Source organism: Pezoporus flaviventris, unplaced genomic scaffold (genome assembly GCF_033815535.1).
Source record: "Pezoporus flaviventris isolate CSIRO_AGI_PZ_B2104156 unplaced genomic scaffold, CSIRO_AGI_Pfla_v1 ptg000066l, whole genome shotgun sequence".
NCBI classification, from domain to species: Eukaryota; Metazoa; Chordata; class Aves; order Psittaciformes; family Psittacidae; genus Pezoporus; species Pezoporus flaviventris.
In genome coordinates this window covers 14,037,173-14,056,732 of record NW_026892614.1, presented here as the reverse complement: position 1 = coordinate 14,056,732, position 19,560 = coordinate 14,037,173, and the positions used below count along the sequence as shown (strand labels likewise).

The window sequence follows — 19,560 nt, the reverse complement described above, 5'->3', positions numbered from 1 at the left end:
GGTTTTCTGCTGCCGCCGGCGGCCAGGCCTCGCCGGTGTGGGACTCCATGTCCCAGGGGGTAGCGCTGCGGTGCCCGCCTACCTGATGGCGGGCCCGTGGGAGAGAGCCCTCTGTCCCCGGGCTAGGCGGAAGAGGTGCGCATGCGCCCTGGGAAGATGGCACCTGCCGACGGCTCCGGGGCTGTGAGGTTGCTGTGGGTGTCGCTGGCCATGCTGGCCGTGGCCCGGACTGCGCTGGCCTTGTCCCTACTAAACCAGGAGCTGCACCGGCAGCGCCAGGGCCTGGCGGGAGGCTGCGCCTCGGCGGGAGAGTGGACAGAGCAGTACTCGGCCGAGTGCGGTGAGTCGGGGGCGTTGCCGTGATGACCGCCCTCAGCCCCGGGGCGGGGTGAGGTGGCCGTGAGCCCAGCGGCATAGCGGAGCCTTGAGGGCGAGAGGTGGCGGTTCCCCTCTCCTCTGGCCTACCCGGCCTCGCCACTCTGGAGGGTGGTGGGAGAAGAAGAAAGCGTGGCCGCGCCTCCCCTCATCCCACCCAACCCTGAAGCGCCGAGGGGACGCCGGCGCGACGCGGTGCGGCGCGGGGTCCTGCCAGCCGGGGGGAGGGCGGGCAGCCCAGCTGTATGCGTTACTGCTGTTCGCGTTACTGCTGTTCAGCTGACTCATACCGAGGGAATCTTCCGTGTGAGCTGCAGCCCCGAGTAGTGTTGTGCCGTGCGGAGCGGAGATGAGATCCCTGCTGTGGGGCTGAGCAGGGGAAAAGCGCTCACTCCTGTAAAGGGAAAGCCGTGGGACCTGTTGTATCTGTCACATAGCCTCGAGGATTCCTGTTGTCCCACTCCCCAACCTGCCGAGTCTACTAGCTGCTATGCTCTGCGTGCTTTTTAAACTCGGCACTCGGTAATACATAGACATGCCAACTCTATGTGCTCGTATTATTGAGTTGAAGATGATGTAATTCGTTTTCAACTGGAGTTATATATATTTTTCTGGTCAACTGAATGCTTTGCTTTACGAGCACCCGAAGTTCAGGTAGCACATCTTCTGGTCTTAGAATCATAGAACGGTTAAAGTTAGAAGTTAATTGATAGCTTGTAATACAGGTACAGCTAAAACTTTTTTTTATGTGTTTAAATATCTGTTGCATCAGGGTCATGTGACTTAAGTAATCAGTTATGATCTTTGATCATGACCATAACGTGAATGTACTATTAAAAATAGCAGTCTGAACCACAGTGTGCATGTAATACAGATGAAAAAGTTTTCATCGATTCAATGCAATATAGGCACTCACTGTTTATATGAGAATAACTAGTGATGTGTCATAACTGCTTAGCTGTCTGCAGGTGTTTTTTTCCTCTTACTTCATACATTCTATGCTTGTAACAATGATTGCTGTGGTCACTAAGGACAATATGCAGTTAGTGTAATCCACTGAAAATCACAGGTTTTCTAGAAATACCTTGTTAGGAGTTTCCTACGTTTCCTTTTTTTTTTCCGTCACGGTATGTAAACACTAAATAGGATTGAGAAAGTCATCTCAGGTGACCATTGCTCCAAGTCATTCAAGCTTAAGCATAAAATCAAAAAGACTTTCACCCAGTGTTGAAATAACAGCTGTATACCATGCAAGTTAATAAATGGCAAAGCATTTAATTGCATTTCTTCTGGTACTAGAACATGAATGACTGACTCGGGATATTCCTTCCCAGGTGTATTTGGAAGATTAGATTTTGATTTAATGGTGTATTTTGTTTTAAAGAGATCAGTGTAACTGAGATTGATACAAGGGATTCTGCTTAAATCATGAGGTACCTCAGGTACTTTGCACACTGATAATAAGATAGCCCTTAGTTACAGAACAGCGTACTTACCCTGAAATTGCTGTATATCAGTTTGCTCCTTTCTGTTTACGTCCTGTGGCTTGCCAGTTAAAGATTCCCTTAAGTTTTCAGTCTTTGTTTTGGTACAAGTTCCCCAGAAGCTGAGAATCAATTAGTTCCTCTTGTAGCCTACAACAGGGTCCAGGATGGTTTCTTTGGCTGATGTTTCTATCTTTACAATGAGGCAGTGTGGTATGGGTTTGACTGTATCTAACTTGCAAATAAAAGCAGATCCTTCTTCCCTGTGAGTAAAGCAGTCTGTTGCCCCAAGAACTGCAAGGTTTGGAGGGTCCTTTTTCCCCCATGTAACTTGTAACAGGCTGTTCTTACTCCCTACCACCTTATTAAAAAATTCCTTCACTAAATTCTTGCTGTTATGTAGAAAATTATTCTGAAGGTTGTCTGTGCCTGCAGCTCTTTGTTTTGTTCAGCAAAAAATGTTCAGTGAGTCCACAGCAATGGCTCTTGACTGTCACTGACTTAGGAGCACCAACACAGAACAAGTAATGTGTTAATAATGGTGTAGCACAGGAGGGTTTGGCCAACATGAAGAACAAAGGGCAGTGTTGAAACCTCTTCACAGCAGTGCTTTTGCTGGAAAACTGGGGGGGTCAGCTGCTGGACTTTCTGACTTTAAACTGTTCTGCTTTTCACGACTCTGGCTTCTGTTGTAAACTACTCCCACCAGTTATCTTTTGTGGCTCAACTTAGTTCCAAGTTTCTATTTAAAGGGCATGATTTTAGATGCTGTTTTGACTTTTCTTTACAAGATGTTTCTTTCTCTTTTAGTACTGTACTTGTGAGAAATGGAGAGTTAGCTAATTGCAACCCTTATGTAATCAAAATATAGGTATAGCACTGCCTGTAAAAGTGAATTAGAAACACACACTGCCCCCAGCCTTTCCAATTTAGCATAAGATTATACTTGCAAACATTAGGGCAGATAAAATTTTGTATTTGCAGCATGGAATCAAAGAGATAATACTGTTTATTTGATTTTTCTTGTTTATTTTTGAAGTATTTCAAGTAAATAGAGACTTTAAAATCTGAACATTTAAAAGCTAACAATTCTGTTGGGATAGCAGTTAAAGCACTCTGTAGGTGAAGTAGTAACTTCTATAGTCTGTCAGTCTGGGGGGTTCTGTTGATTATTTTTGTTTCTTATTTGTTTCATTTGTTAAACTTTGCTATGCCAACAAGATGCATTTGACTTATCATAGATTTGAATCAATATTATACTTTTTATAATGGCCTTCTTAGTAATATACCCATGAGAACCTTTGTAGATGTTCAGTTAATTATGGTTTACTCTTCTGTCTGCTTTATACAGTCTTTATACCTGTTTCCTGGACTCCAGTAGCAGCTCCTCTTTCCCTACCTCTGTATGGTCAATTCTGTTTATTTTCCTCTCTGGGATTAGAATGTTAATTTTGTCTTTGAATTCTTGGGCCAGAGAATGTAATCATAATGCCAAATGGGGACATGTCTACACCAAAATTTTCTTGTTTACTTCCAGCCCCTCTTTCTTTTTTTCTTTTATTTTTAAGATTTTTTTATTATGATCGGTTTTGTATTTTTAGCCAAAAGCAGAAGTAGTAAGAAAACAAAGTATGTAAAAGCAGTCATGGCAACTATTACTTCCCTGGCTGTGTGGATGTAGTGCTGTGGGCAGAAAGAAGCACTTCATGAAAGCTCTGCCCTTCGGAGTGCCCAGTGGGGAAGCTATTCAGATGAATGTGAGGAAGTGTGAGGTGTGATAACGACACATAAGTGTAACTCTTTGAGTTCCTAAATATATTTTATCTCTTTTTCCCCAGATTCGTCCTTTCTGCACTTCCATGAATCCGATTGTGACATAGGAAGGTCTTCATCTTGTGAATCTGTGCTCTCTCTCAACACAGAAAAAATTCTGGTATGCTATCAAGAATATAATGTACAAAACAATTTTTAATAGATTGTTGAAGTCACAGAGCACTTTAGCTGCATAACCAGTTAGAATGACGTTCAGACAAATAACTACAAATGGAATTTATTAATCAGTGGCATAGGTCCCTAAAAGGCTGCTTGTGAAAGTAGTACTGCATCGTGAGTCTGTAGGGCTAATTGAAGCTGATGTTTCCACTGAAGGCAAACCTTCACCTGGATTAGTCTACTAATTAATATTTTATTTTTAAGGCTGCTGAAAAAGGGAAAGATGTTAATTTTTTTATCCAGATTAAACCTGAGGAGGCTTACCACAAAATGGGTGTGTAGGATTGATAACTTATGATCGCTACAGAAATAATGTGCACATATAATAGAGTTAGAGGCTTCAGACCATGTTTCACTAAATGTGAGAACAGCATTGTGTGTGGAGAATATTCTAACAAAAGGAGAGTGTCTCTTGGTAGAGGCATTTTAAGAGGAATATTTTGGAATTTGATTTTTCTTGCAACACTACTGTTAACCTGTTGATCTTGAACAAATACAGTCTTCAGTGTACATAAGAACACAGGTTTGATGTTACTTCTTTAGTCCAGTAGAGTCACAGACATTGAAAATCTTCACATAATTTCCATGTGAATATACAAAAAAGCCTTGGCCAATTTGTAGATATTATTGGCTATGGGGAGCATGAAAACAGTGTTGAAATTTGAAGCAACTTCCACAGAGGTGGCATTTGGAAATAAAACTGCTCTGCTGCAAAATCTACCAAGTCAGTTATTTAACTTGAATATTGTCCTTCATCAGATATTGATCAGATTTCTGTATAAAGGTACCAGTGATTCTTCCTAAAACAGTGAAATGTAAATTAGTTTGTAAGAAATTTCCTGTTTCAAAAAGGTTTTGAAGAGAGCAACAATTCAACCTATTGGGAGTTGGTGCTGTGAAAAGATTCTTCTCATTTCTGGAAAGCAGAATGACTCTCAACGTTTGCATGTAGAACCGCGGGATGAGTAACCTATAAGTATTCAGAATTTGTTAAAGTATGAATCCCCTTCCTGTGCCACTCCAAGAACCAAATACTGTTCTGTTATTCTATGATAACAAAACAGATGAGGGCAGGGAAAACTGTGATGCTACTCATGCTGAGTGTCACATGTAGCTCTGCAATTCATAGAATATTAATGTAATGCCAGATTCCTTTGGTTGTAGCTTATTTTTCAATACCTAGTGTGGAATTTTGCTTTATCTTTTGTCCACAGACCAAGATGTATTGGCATTTTTTCATTAGTCCACCAAGATAGAGGCTGTACTTTAGTAAAAGTTATTTTTTTTTAACATTAAGACAATTATAGAAGAATAATGTTTTGCAGAGTTAAATATTGAAGATCACTTTCTGAAGTGAGTTTTCTGGAAATTGCCTGAAGGCTGCTGATAACATGAAAAGGTTGTTTCTGGAGGTGTGTGATTTGTAAATCTTTATGGTCTGCAATGTAGATGTAGTTTAATAATTGGTATAGCTGATGAACCCTGGTCATTTTTGTGATGGTTTTAGTGACTTTTTTTCCTATGAGAAAAAAAGAACTTTTCCATTCTGATACTATAGGTACAGCAGCAGGTGGAGTAGCAATTCTCAGAATGTTACAGTGTAATCATACATGATCTCCAATTGCAGTAAAAACAAAGTTCATAAAATCCAATTTGCTAATCATACGTACCCTCCAAAATACTCAAATTTTTAGATCAGGCCAAACTTTCTTCTCATTCCTGAAGTTATTAGATGAACAGGGCAGAAACTGTGCAAAGGGATTTGCTAGTTACTTTTGTGTTTTGTAGATCATTTGAATGTCTGTGTCATAGACGCAAGTAGTGAGGCTACTTTTGAACAAGCAAAAAGGAGTGGATGAGAGAATGACTAAGTGCAGTCTTTTGGGTAGAGGAAATGAGTTAAATATGTTCTCTGTAGTTTAAGGTGTTTAACTGTCTTCTCTGAAGTTAAAGATGAAGTTAAAGTGTTGCATAGTGGAAGCAAGAGAAGAGAACTGAGCAGTGAGAGAAGTTTTTTTTTTCTTCCTTTCTTGCTTACTAAACCAGTTTGGAATGCCTATCAATTAAATGAGCATTTTGTTCTCTTCTAACATAAATTGCTCTTGTAGGCTTGCAGCTGTCCATGGAAAATACTTGTGAAAATGAATGGAGCATTTCTGAATTTCTGAGGGGTTGTCTTTGGCAGTATTAGTTTCTGCAGGAGCATTATTTGGGGAACAGCCCTCTTGGATGGGACTACAATTGACTGAACAAAGTCTAGGATTGATAGAAGGTCATTATTGAAAGGGCAGCCTTTTTTACTCTAGTATGGCACAATTAAGTTAAATTTGTCTTTATTACTGGAGCGATATTCTTCCCAGTGTTTCATTTCAGTATTTTATTCCTCTGTAGTATCCTTCCCTATGAGGTGATAAAGGAATAATTAATGGGGTAAAGAGTATAAACATTCATCTGTAACAGTATGTGTCTTAGACTTCCAAAACTTCATGTTAAGAGGATGCAGTGAAAAAACATGGGCCAATGGTAAAACGCTGACAATGGCCTTTCATTGGACAGGTTTGGTTAGTCTTGCATTAGAGAGGAAAACAGCAGCACCTGAGTGAAGAGCAGTTTTTCTCCCCATGTAAGGCTGGGGATGAATTTGTTTTCAGTTACTTTGAGCAATCACATTAGTCTTAACTTTTTGATATAAGGTATTCTCTGAAGGATTTAGGACACAGGTTTCCTATTAAATTCTGTACTGTTGTCTGCTAAACACTTAAAAACCATGATGTTTTACAGAGTCAAGCGAAGTTGCTTGCAGAGCAGAAACGATTTCCATTTGCTACTGATAATGACAACACAAATGAAGAATTGGGTAAGATGCCTTACATAAGGTTTATGCAGGTGAATTATGTACTAATTATTAGCACTGAATGTTTTCAAACTAAACTGATGATTCTTTAGTGATGCATTAATTTTGAAGTGATCTTAATAAGCCTGAAAATACAGTGAGTTTTCTCTGGTTATATAAAGCAAATACGTGTATCTCTTCCTAAAAATCTTTTCTGCTTTGTTCTTTAGAATTCTTCACTATCTCTGCTTAAGCAAGTGTTCAAAAAGCTTTTGATTTAGTCCTCTTAAACAGTCTCAGCTGTTTCCTGCTTCCTTTTCTCTATAATTATTGATGATTAAAACTATTCAAACATCCAGAAATTTTTACCAATGGAATATGCTTTCTATCAAGCATAGATCTAATATTTGTCTTTTCCTTTCCACACACTCTTCCTGTCAATGCTTATAGGCTTTCTGAATTATGTCCTTATGCAAGCTGCTGGCTGATGTTTTTTCAAAGCATATTCAGCACAGTAAATGAAGGCATTTCAAATAGAACAGCAAGAAATACTTTTCTCAAAGGACGTGAGGAAGGACTTACTTGCACTGCTTCTCCTAACTGATGTCCTCTATAAGAAGCAAAGGTATTATGAGGCGGCAAAGAGATTGTTGAGAGTGTATGCCAAGGAAAGCAGCAGACTGTCTTATATATAAGAGCAAAGGGAGACTTTACTCATAAGTTGTCTAATGAAATTAAAGCAATTTTGTAGTATTTTGTTGACATAATTCCTGCCTTCACAGGAAAATTTGGGGCTTAATCTTTTTTGATATTCCTAGCGTATCTATATTCATAGAATCCTGCAGGGAATACTAAACTTAAGTCCAGCAGAAAGTATTTTATACTTTTAGTATGTGCTCTGTAGACTTGGAAGATTATGCCAGAAGATCCCTATCTTCATGTTTGGCATGTAGGCTGACACCTACCTACCCACTTGATTTCAAGTATGTCATAATGTAAGGAGCCTGGATCTTTCTTGTTTGTGCATGATACTTATAACTATTCTGAGAGAAAGTAGTGTGAAATGTATGCGGCATCCTGAAGCAAAGTTGGCACCTAAGTACTAGGGCTAATGGACCACTGTTAGCCCTAGATTTTTTCATAGTAGGGTACTTGTATTTTTGTAGTATATAATTAAAGATGAAAGATTAATCAAAGAATTAAAAATTAAGAAGCTGATACTGCATCAGCTACTAGCCACCAATCACTTGCCATAGTTCTACAGACATAATGTATGACCTCCTCTGTTTAACCAAGAGTCTTGGATAAACAAAATAAACGCATTATCAGCAAGGCAATGGGTCTTCATTATGTTGCTTCCTCCACTTTTTTCCTTAATACTGGCATAGTTGAGTTAATTTTATTTTACATGCCAACTGTTCTGTGTGCTGGGATTGAAACTGTAAAGATGATACTAAGAACTGCGTAGTCTTGGAGAAGAATGAAATGAGGAAAATTCAAGAGCTCTTCAACCTGTCTTGCTCTGCGAGTTTTCTTCCCCTTTTTTGACGATGCTGTGTCTCTGTACCAAGTGAAGCTTTTTCTGTGTTGAGGAAAAAGCTTATATTGCACACAGTTACCTCCTTCTGCATAATAGAAATGCTCCAAGAATAAGTCAAACTCTAGATTAAATGAATTTCTTACCTGTCTTTCATTTAACTTTGTTCCTTTTGTAATGAACAGTGCTTAGTGACACTGCCAAAACAATGTGGCTCTGCCTGCATGAAAGATAAATGTCTGTCCTATTAAAAATACCTGTGTTCCCACTGGCTTATTTATCGCTTCTCATGTTTGAGTAAGTAATTAAGCCAATAGGTGCCTCTTCTGCCCTGTCTGTGTGACTGCTAAAACTCATTAGGAGTATGGGAAAGGTGAATTCCAGCTCTTAGTTCCACCATCAGCTGCTCATGTGAACTGCCTGGGGAAACGTTGTACTGTAACAGCTCTAGTCCTCAAGATGCTTGTTTTTTTGTGGGCAGTATAGACAGATCTTAGTCCAGAGTTAAGAACTGAGAGATTAAAACATGCAACATGAAACAATCTTGAGATATTCAGCTGTCAGAACTAAACTTCAGTCATGAAAGCATAACCAGAGCTTTCCAGTCTTGTGACTTGACTGTGGTTTTTATATCTTCTGGAGAATATGTGTCTCAAACAATGGTCTGTTTCTTTTTCAAACACTTGGCATCTGTTCCAAAGCAGGGGGATATGCATAAACGTTAAAGCTTTTCAGAATTTTAATATGGGTAAAGATTCTGTGGTTTATGTATTAAAATGTATTTCAAAAAGTATAATGAAATGTTTTTTGCTGTTTTATTGACATTTATGATGTTTTGCTAGCAATTGCTTACGTGTTGATTGGCAACGGCTTGTATGATGAAGCCGTACGACAGTTTTCAACAATGCTGCAGGTAAGTTTTCTGTTTGGACCCCTAAAAAATCACTTTATGAAGTTATCCATTACAACATATGGCTTTACTGAATAATTCAGTTATGGATTTTAAAATGAGAGTAATTATTCTAAAATTTTTCTTCTTTTTTTTTCCCCTATGCAATAAGAATACTCCTTAAAATCAGGTGATTCAGTGTCTTGGTTATTTGCCGAGTATTTTTCTTATCTGTAGGAATAATCATTTTTTGGCACTGACAAAAAGAAAAAGCATCTTCAAAAACCTCACTTGGGCAAAACTGAAGTGTATTTAATTAGCCTCTTAATGTGTAGGCTGAGATATTTTAATGTGGACTTTTTGGGTGACAGCATGTTGCCAGTAACATTTGAAAAAAACCTGACGGATCACTTAGGATAGTGGCAAGTGGCACATTGCATTCATGATGATAAATGATTTTGTATGCTGGGTTTATCCTTCTTCAGTGGTAAGTATTTGATGAGTTTAATATATAAGTAAAATGTAACAAATACTTAAACATGCACAGTCTGACCAAAGTAAACAATCTCTTCTGAGAAGCAGGTGGCAACTCTTAAAACCAACCCAAAGAGTTTAAAAGCTTCAACTAAAGCTGTTTTCAAAATACTATATTTTTATAGCTAAGAAGCTGGGACTATCAGGAGCATGGACCTGCTTTTTGATCTAAACTGCTTGTAACACACAAATACAAGCTGAAAGTAGTAACTTCAAATACTAGCATGTTTGGGGGATTTGTTTGTTTTTAACTCAAATGTGATATGGCTTGTACTTCAGTTGAGTTAAAGTATGGTAATTTAATGGAATTATTCCAAAGAATTTATCAGAGGAGCAGAATGTTTTTCTTGTTTTGTTTGATTTGGTGTTTAGCCATCTCTGATTTTTTTTTTTTTGTTTGTTTTAATGTGAGGGATTTTTTACTTTTTTTTTTCTTTTTACCCTAATGAGAACCCCTGGTTCAAAAAGTACCGGACTTACAAAGAGGAGGCATTATATTAAGAAGGAAGGAAACATATTAAGAAGGAAATGCAGTATAAGTGAAGATAAGCAAGATACAGTGATTAGAAAGATGTGAGAAATGTGTATATAATAGAATACCTCTGCAATGCACACATCTCATTTGAAATTAATAAAATGCTTTTTCTGTACCTGAAAGGGTGTAAAGTGATTATAATTGTTCACTCTGTCTGCTGTAAGCCATATGAAGTGAATATTTAAACATTTAACAGAACAAAACAGCCTTACTTAGCCACTGTGTTAAAAGTAAGAAAGTTACCTGAAGCTGACATTGGCAAGTGTACACTCGAAGTCAGCTCAAGTCTGGCAAGGTGCTGGCATTGGTGTGCCACGTATATGTTGTTCTGTCAATGAAACAGTTTGCTTCTTGGCAGTTGTCCCAGTTAAATGAGACCAGGCCTATACTACAAACAGTTGTAGCACAGCTGTGTTGGTTGCCAGTGTGAAGATGGTGTGATTCCTGACTGTTTTTCAGGGAAACTGGCTGCATTGGCATAGTTGTGCCAAGAAAAGCAGTTTTGCTGTTGTAGTTCTTCAAATTTGAATGGAAAACTACATTTGGAGTAAAGAACATTGCACAAGAAGTAGTTTCACTATGTAAGATACATCCCCCTAAGCGTCCCAGTTGGAAAGTCACAGACTTAAATCTAACCCAAGGAAGGTTTGTTTAAATTTTGCAAAACCATTTTGGCAGGATACCTGCCCGAATACAAATTTCATCAGGATGTCACAATTTCCTGCTTCCCAATTTTGAATCTCTAATTTAAATTACAAATAAAACAAGTTTTGAATTTCTGAATTGCATGTTTATTATCACTTCCGTGATGTTAGAAGTCAGATAATTATCAATAAGGTTTCAGATAATGAAGGTTGGATAGCAGACTAGACTAATGTGCACATAGCTTCTGATAGGTGGTCACTGGCACTATAACTGCATTCTGTTTATCTTGTTTTCGAGACAAATACTCCAGAAGAATTCCAGTAAATTGAATTGGAAGTTGCAAGCATATAAAAGTATGGACCATGATATAGTCAATTTCTTTGCCTGACAGCTGTGATTGTTCATTGCTTACTACTGAAGATCAGCAGAAAATAAATACATATTGAAGAAAGATACCGTTAAAAAAAAAACAAAGAGCCAACCCAAACCCCAAATAAGCACAAACTTCAACTGATTATTGTACTCAAGTGATTACTGTGCTCATGTTTAATCTTAACAGGAAGAACCAGAGCTGGTTAGTGCAATTTATGGACGAGGGATAGCGTATGGAAAAAAAGGACTACATGTGAGTAGATAGTTATTTAAATTAATATCTTACTGAATTATTTGAATCCAAACTGTAAGAAGGCCTGTAACAGGAGGAGGCAGTCTTGGTAGGTACATCCCAAAGTCTTTGTGCTGTCCCTACTATAATGATGTGTCCATCCCTTGGTAGGTGCTCCACAGGGGGAATCTAGTGGATCATACGCCTCAAGCCGTGGGCACGTTTGCTTTGCTTGACTATGGAAGTGAAGCAGGGGTGCCAAAGGAGAACATACTCACAATTGTGAGTGGTGGATAGTAAAACTAGGAGTCACAGCCACCTGAGAGAGTTTTCTAATGAGACTGTTATATCACCAGTTTGGAATTAGTTTGTTGTTTTGTTTGGTTTTTTTTCCAATTAAGTAACTACTTCCAGCCTACCATCTACTGAGGACAGTATAAAAATTTAGATAGACAAAATGCTGGTGGCATCAACCTGTTTGCCAGTAGTACTTGATGTAAGTTACAGACAGCACTGATGAGTTCTCATTAGGCACTCACTAGTGGGTGTGAGAGTGTGTGTTGGAGTTCACGTGCAAACTTCAGCCAGCTTTGCTGCCAGGAATGGTACCTATGGAGCTGTAAACCTAATGTTTATTTACAGAGTTTTATGAATAAATTTAGAGGTACAGCACAAAGATGATGCGTACAAGCAAAGTTTATTTTTCATGTTTATAGCAGATAGGTGGGTTTTTTTCCAGCTATTTGTAGAATACCACATCTTAATGTGATTAGCAAAGGTGTGAAGCGTTTTTAAGGTAAACTGATAATTTTCAGAAACTTGAGCAATCTGTTTGTTGTTGTCCTTCAGTCCTCAGGAGTATATTACTTTAAATATGCACAGTTGTTTACCTTGTTTATTTTTCTTCATTTCAGGATATGAAAAATGCTGAACTTGCTCTGTTTGAGCTCAGTAGGGTGATTAGTTTAGAACCAGATCATCCTGAAGTATATGAACAGCGAGCAGAAGTGAGTATTTTTTGTGTCTTCAGGTTTTTTGAGATTGTTTTCAATTATTTCTTCACTGATTTAATGACTAAAGCTCTTATCTGTGTTTTTTTGTGACCATTCCTCCTTTAAAAATGTGCATATTTGCTCTCACACAATGTAATTTGTGGAATGTTTGTTTTCAAAATGAAACATATACCATATGGAGTTACTATAACCAATAGAATAGCATATACTGTATGTAGTGTTTAGTTTTTGACATACAACACAGCAAGATCATGTGGGTTTTGGTGTTTGGTTGTTTGGGGTGTTTTTAATATTATGAATCAAAATATCACTTGAACCTTACCTGTTTGCACTTAGTATCTCCATATTAAATTTATTGTTAGGGTGAACTGATAAAGTGCCAAACTTGTAAAGAATGAGTTTTTAATGAAATAGTTTGTGTTCATATTTGTGCATAAAAGTTAAATATAATTCAGATACACAGATACTTTTAATTTTGAAAATCCAGTTTTGTCAGTTACAGACTGTAAATTTCAAGAAGCAGCTTTGTAGACAAATCAAAAGCATAAACATTTATTAAATATTATTATATGCTTATAATTATCATAATTATTATTAATGATATTAAATATTATTATGTGACGTGGCATACTGTGCAATGTTAATTGCCATAATATGAAATTGCAATTCACAAGTTTCATGGGTTTAATGATTTGATAGTACATTTGTTGATAACCTTGATCGAAAAATGCAAAAAGCATTCAAATAATTGGAAAATAGAACATTTTCCTTTGGGGGAAGGATTTTTAAAAAATACAAAGGTTTGTGAGTACTTTAATTCCATTTTCAGTTGAATGTGTTGAAATAACTTGAAATAGTGTTTTGCTTTGGCTGATTTGTTTTTATTTGGAATACTAGGTTCCTGTAGATGTTATTGGTGATGTTTAGGTACACTGAATGCAATTTTCTCAAAAAAAAAATCAGATTTTTCTGTTTGATTTAAAAGCAATAAGTACTGAAATTTATAGCAGAACTTCTCAGCAAATATGCTTACTCTGTTTCAGCTGAATCTGGAAAAGAATAATCTTCATATTTCTAAACCAAATCTATTCAGCCTGTTTGCTGTAAACTGTTTTTGTTTTATACTCTTAGATATTGTCCCCGCTAGGACGAATCAGTGAAGCATTGTCTGATCTCACCAAAGCTATTCAGCTGCAACCATCAGCACGGCTTTACAGACACAGAGGTACCCTTTACTTCATATCTGAGGTTAGTAGGTTTGGAGTGTTCTGTTTGGTTTTACTTTTATGGATGTTGATGAGTATTTTGTTGTTGTTTTTTATCCTAGTTGTCACTTTTGTTCAAGAGCTTCTTTCCTATTTTAAACAAAATAAAACCAAAACCCCTGATTTCCCTGTTGACTTTGACAATTCAGAGGTATTCTTCAAGTATTTAATCTGCATATCTATTTAATACAGGGAATCAGAGGACAAGTACCTTGTATGCATATCTCAGATTGTTTTGTGTGTTTGAGGAGTAGGATAAAGGATTTTATTTGATTTATAACCTACAGCTGTATTTAAGGCGTATACAGCCTAAAAGGAAAACAGTTATGGCCAAGGCAATGACTGCTCTATACACTTAAAAAACACCAAACCCACACCACACAACAAACAAACCAACCCTACAAGAATGCTAACGTTCCATTTTGCTATGTAATCTGTGTGTGGCTTTCTTACACTTGAATCTAAAACAAGTAACTTTATTTTCAAAGATTGTGTGAGTACTATATACTAGATTTCCCACTTCATTCTTCTGATTTCACTATACTTCCAGCTATTCTTCCACTTATTTTATTACTTTTTATATAGCATTTGCTGTAAAAGCTGAAAGTGTATCACACGTTCTTTATTCTTTGATGTTCTGACTGGCAGTTGACAATCGTTGCTGCTTAGCTCTGAGACTAACTTCATATGTTAAACAAAATTGTGTAGTTTACTTTTACGAAAATGAAAGTGTTTATTTCTCTTTATTGGTATGGAGTTTCGTCTGTCATCTAAAATCTGTTTTACCACAGGATTATGCAACAGCCCATGAAGACTTTCAGCACTCACTGGAACTGAACAGGCATCAGCCTATAGCTATGCTTTATAAAGGCTTAACCTTTTTTCACAGAGGACTTTTGAAGGTAAAGCTATGTTAAATAATCTTTGTAGAACAATACCATCTATTTGAAATTACTTCTGTAAAACAGTAGAAACATCATAGGTGTTGATATACATATTTTATTACATAAGGAAGACCTTTTAAGGTAAAAGAGTTCAAGCAAAATGCAAATATGTAATACTTCATGGCATGACATGTAAATACTTCTGGTCTTGCTGGACCCTGGTAAATCAGTGGTAACCGACGTATTTATGAAGTGATTTGGCAAGTGTTTGTATTTGGCACCTCTGCTGATACCTGTATGGTTATATTCAAAATTTCTTTCCATGAAATAGGCTCCCTTAGTTTTGTGGAGGGGAAAGGGATGAAGGGCAAAGTAATTTTGAATTCTTCAGATGAGCTAAAAAGTAATCAAGGAAACTGCTGATAGAGAGCATGTGTATTTCAGTTATATGTAGATTCTGAAATGCTCATATCTAAATTGAGCATAGTTGCTCCCTCAGATTTTAAAATCAGCAGGGAAGTTCTTCCCATGCTTTTTTTAATGTTTCACCCTTTCCTGACTCAAAACTTCTGTGTTTTAGGTGTAGTAATACTGCACCTGTCTCTTGCTTAGAGATACTGCTGCACTTTTCCCAAGTGGAGAGTAATTAGATATGTTTCTGTAGTGGAAGCTTTTTTGTTTTGGTTCAGTTTTGGGGTTGTTTTGTTGTTTAATCTCTGCTACAGTTTGGGATTCATTAAGAGTTGTATGAAGAAATTCTGAAAGAACCTGGAGACAATCCAGGACTCCTGAATTTCAGCCCAGTGTCTTTCATGGGCAATCACTGCACGTTTTGGAGTTGTGTGATTTTTGTTTTGTTTTGGTTTTTTTGTGGTGGTGGATTTTTTTGTTTGTTTGTTTGGGTAGGTATTTTGTTTTTCTTGGTTTTGTTTTTTTGTTTTGTGGGTTTTTTGTTTTTTGTTTTTTGTTTTTTTTTTGGTGTGTGTGTTTTGTTTTGTTTTTTTCTTTTAAAGCAAATAGGCTACTTTTCTACTTTCTTAGTACCCAGGCTGGTATTTTTTCTCATATTGTCAGTGTATGCTGTGAGAACTTCAGGCTGTCATTGAATTTGCTGTTTGTATCTGATTGCAGCCAAATGAAATACTTGCAAATGATAGTCTGATCGCATTTTTGATATTTGGTGTAGACAGCAGAGAGCCCAGAAAGCGATGGTAGAAATACAACTGAAAAGAATAAATAATGTCTCAATTTGCAAATTAAAAGTACTATTTTTTTCTTTCTGATATGGAGATAAACACAGTTCTGTGCTACCACATCCTTTCCTCCAATTTCTTTTCTCAAAGGAAGTGTCTTCCCTCTTTAGTGTTCAAGTTCTGAGACTGTGACCTAGTGGGTTTTCATTCCCAGGTACACCTTAGCTTCCAGTCAGGTTCAGACTGCCTCTTAAAGGGAGGCTATACGTGTCATCTGCTAGGTTTTACTAGGCTTGCTCAAAACCAAGATTTAGGGTTAGGTGGCAGAGTCTTCATTTTGAGTGAAAAGAGATCATTGCTTTTGGGTCATTGCTTTTGGGAATAATCTTGGTTTTAAAACTTATCTAGAGGACATGAGCCTATCAGTAATGGTAGCTAATTAAATTATATTTGTTACATTTTGTTCAGTAGATCATTTTTGTGCATATCATAGTGCTCAGAATAATAGTTTTTCTGAATAAGAATCTCTAAATTGGTTGAAGGTGCACTTGTTATTTTCCTTGCAGCAGTTAATTTCTTGTGCTATACTCTTCAGATACTTTTCAGTCATTCTGTCATAATACAAAGCAGTTGATTATTACATCCTTAATTCTAAGTCTTTATATTGCATTTGCTGATTTATACAGCCAGTCCAGTTTAAAAACCTGAGTTCTTAATCGCATCCTTTGAAGAGGAAGATTTGTTTGAACGTATGCATATAATTCTTTTTAGCTATTTTATTTTTATTATATTTTATGCACAGCAGCAGTACATACTATTGTGTGGAGATGATAACTTACTGATAATCTCTAATTCTTTAAGAGAGTGGTTGCGAACTGTGCAATTAACTCAGAATGCAATAAATGCAGTGAAAGGCAGAGTACAGATTTGAAAGGAGTCTTTTGGGCTGAAAAAACTAAGAAGTGTATTGTGAATGAAGAAGGAAGACTATAAGGAGAGACTGCTTTGCCTTAGGGAACAGACTGAGCTTTGAAAACAAACCCTGGAGGGGTTTAATCTCTGTATTCTATTAAAATGCAAAAAGAATATCTTATTCCTATAGCATATTAAACAAAGGAGTTATGGCTAAGCCTGTCATTACTGTAAAGAATGTTGCAATATTTCATTTGTTATATGATGATTACTACCCTATAGCTTTTGTAACAAATTCATGCTTTGTTTGTTCTTTCCAAAGATTTTGATGAATAACTTTAAATCCATGGCTAGTAACTACTGAGGATGCTAAAACTAAATGAATGCAGTAAATGACAAATGTTTTGTTGGTATCTTTCTGTAGGAAGCCATTGAATCATTCAAAGAAGCTCTGAAGCAGAAAGCAGACTTCATAGATGCATATAAAAGTCTGGGACAAGCCTATAGGTAATTGCATTCAGAAATAGCTTTAAAGTCAGTTTTCAATCTGATTGTGTTTTTTAAAATACACTCTTTAAATTTTACATTTTTATTACAAAACTGTACAGAATCATATGTGTATTTGATAGTTCCTAAAGCCAATATGGCTATGTAAGGATGTGCTCAATATAAATAATTTCTAGGTTTGCTTTGTATTTTTAATTCAGTCTCCAGTAGTCTTCCAGACTCAAACATTAGGTAAGTAGCAGTTTTAAGATGTGTTTTAGGTATGCTAAATTATTTTTAAATTATGAGAATGTTTAATACAAAGTGTTAGTTCCCATCTGAGATTGTGCTGCTTAAATTTATGAAAAACTCATTGCATAGTGCATATTGTTTGTAAACTGCCAGATCCTATATCAATTAGTTTCTCACCAAAGACATTTACACTTCTGAGAATTTAGCTACTTTCCTCTATGGGTTATTCTTTATATGGACATGTAGGTTCTTAGCTATTGATCAGATAAAAATAAAGTCAATTCCTTTTTAGTAAGGTAACTAGTCAGTTTTTTCTTCTTTTACATATATATAAATAATTTATGGTTGAATAAAATGTATTACTTTAAAGGGGGTCTGCAGATAACCACTCGGGAGAAAACTACATATAGTTTTTATGTAAGGACAAGAACGTAACATAGTCAGCAACTGCATATCTCTGCCCTTTGTATTTCCCCAACCTGCTGTGTCTTGTCAGCTTTTTAATCCTTGTTTTACATTTTTAGCTTTGGAAAGCACTGAACTACGTCCATAGATGCTGCTGCACTATAAATGGCTTTTGTATAGCAGGGGTTAAGTTAAATAGAGTTGGTGTGCAAGCATTGCATGATCATGTGCACTTTTTCTTCAGGCTTTGTTTCCTCAGCATATTCACTGAAGACAGTGTCAATTATTTTTTTTTAATTTATTTTTCTTGCTTTGTGGACTTGTGCCTTACAGTATCTGAATTCTGAACTCAATGTAGAGTAACTGATTTCTTCATGAGTTTTTCTGAGATACTTGTTACTGTGGCATGTAAGTGCTTTCAAGGTGCTAAATAATAGTAAGTAATTTAGCCTGGAGGATGAGCAGTTGCCATGTGTTTCCAATGAATGCATACATGCTTTAAATTTTTTGTTTTATGTTTGGATGTGGGACTGCCTCTCTAGCTGATCAGTTGCTCTACCCTGTGCTCAAGAAACCTTAATCTGAAGAAGCTTTATTTTGAAGGAGACTAAAAAAACAAGCCTTAAAAAATGTCTAATTTTGCGTTGCACTGTTGTGGTACAGAGCAAAAGTCACGAAGCCAGAGGATTCCTAATCAGCTTAAATGTGTGGCTTTTCTTCCCTCTTGTCCTCTGCCTCCAGAAGTTTGCTGATCCTCAGGAAGTAATAGGGGAAGGAATGTAAAGAAATCCACCTCTGTTTTTTTTAAGTACTTTATTTGCAAAGCACAATTACTGTTGACACTTCTAAATGCTCAGCAGTCAGAGGAAGCTAGAAGATGAATTGAATATTGTTTAATAATTGAGGACACTGTTACTAGTGACCATCTGTAAGTCTGAATCACTTTCCCCTGAACACTCAGGTCTTAAAACAAGCAGAAATAATAATCCCATTTCTCCAGGGCACTGTTAACTTCAGCTGTCAAATTACTCCTTCCTTCTAAAATCTCATATTTTAAGTTCATGCTTGCTCGCTTTCTTCTGCATCAAATAAGTTTCAAATACAATGCTTAAAAATACCTTTTAAAGAATTCTTTTTATAGTGGAAGTTGACAGTTCTTAGTCTGATTTATTCTTCTGTACAGCATGAGTTACAGCATTTTACTTATTAGTTGCTGTTTCAAATCTAGTGACTTCAGTGTTTGTGCATTTATTTGAAACTAAAGAGCTGTGGTTAATTGCTGTTTTGTCTAAAAATCCTTTTTGGCAAATGTATTTATAACTAATAAATCTTGTTTGTTTTTTCTAGCATTGCTCTTGATTGGATTTGTTTAATTTGATATGGAAAGAATTTCATGATCTTAAACTTAAAAACCAATGTACTGGATAAAAAAAAAAGAAGAAAAATTGTGTACTATTTCTATTTTAATTTTTTTTCCTTGTAATTTCTCTGGGGCTATTTTTCCTGAAAGCTGTCCTGCTCATGGAGTAATTTCAGTCAATACATTTTTAGTTAGTTTCAGCTTTTGAATACTATATGCTTTCTTCTTATTCAGCATTGAAATAGTTAGTATGTTTTTAAAAACATGTTTATATTAATGAGTTCAAAAGACCTGTCACAAATAATGTTTTCCAAGAACTTCCACTTCTGTGGAAGCTTTGTTTTTTCTAATTCCTGAAGAAA

At 36.5% G+C, this 19,560-nt stretch overlaps 1 protein-coding gene across 8 annotated transcripts in view; it reads left to right on the top strand.

Annotated features, from left to right (window-relative positions):
- The first annotated feature begins 100 nt into the window (after positions 1-100).
- TTC13 (tetratricopeptide repeat domain 13) overlaps positions 101-19,560 on the top strand; it is a 40,700-nt gene continuing 21,240 nt past the window's right edge. For 2 of the 8 annotated variants that reach the window (XM_061471313.1, XM_061471312.1), the window contains exons 1-9: positions 107-340; positions 3,698-3,792; positions 6,633-6,708; positions 9,064-9,134; positions 11,384-11,449; positions 12,343-12,435; positions 13,573-13,689; positions 14,498-14,608; positions 17,120-17,202. In XM_061471313.1, the coding sequence (XP_061327297.1) occupies positions 142-340; positions 3,698-3,792; positions 6,633-6,708; positions 9,064-9,134; positions 11,384-11,449; positions 12,343-12,435; positions 13,573-13,689; positions 14,498-14,608; positions 17,120-17,202 (911 nt within the window). In that variant the 5' untranslated portion in view covers positions 107-141. Of the gene's footprint in view, positions 341-3,697; positions 3,793-6,632; positions 6,709-9,063; positions 9,135-11,383; positions 11,450-12,342; positions 12,436-13,572; positions 13,690-14,497; positions 14,609-17,119; positions 17,203-19,560 lie in introns of all 8 variants that reach the window. The other 6 variants (XM_061471316.1, XM_061471314.1, XM_061471317.1 and 3 more) reach the window with 4 other exon arrangements.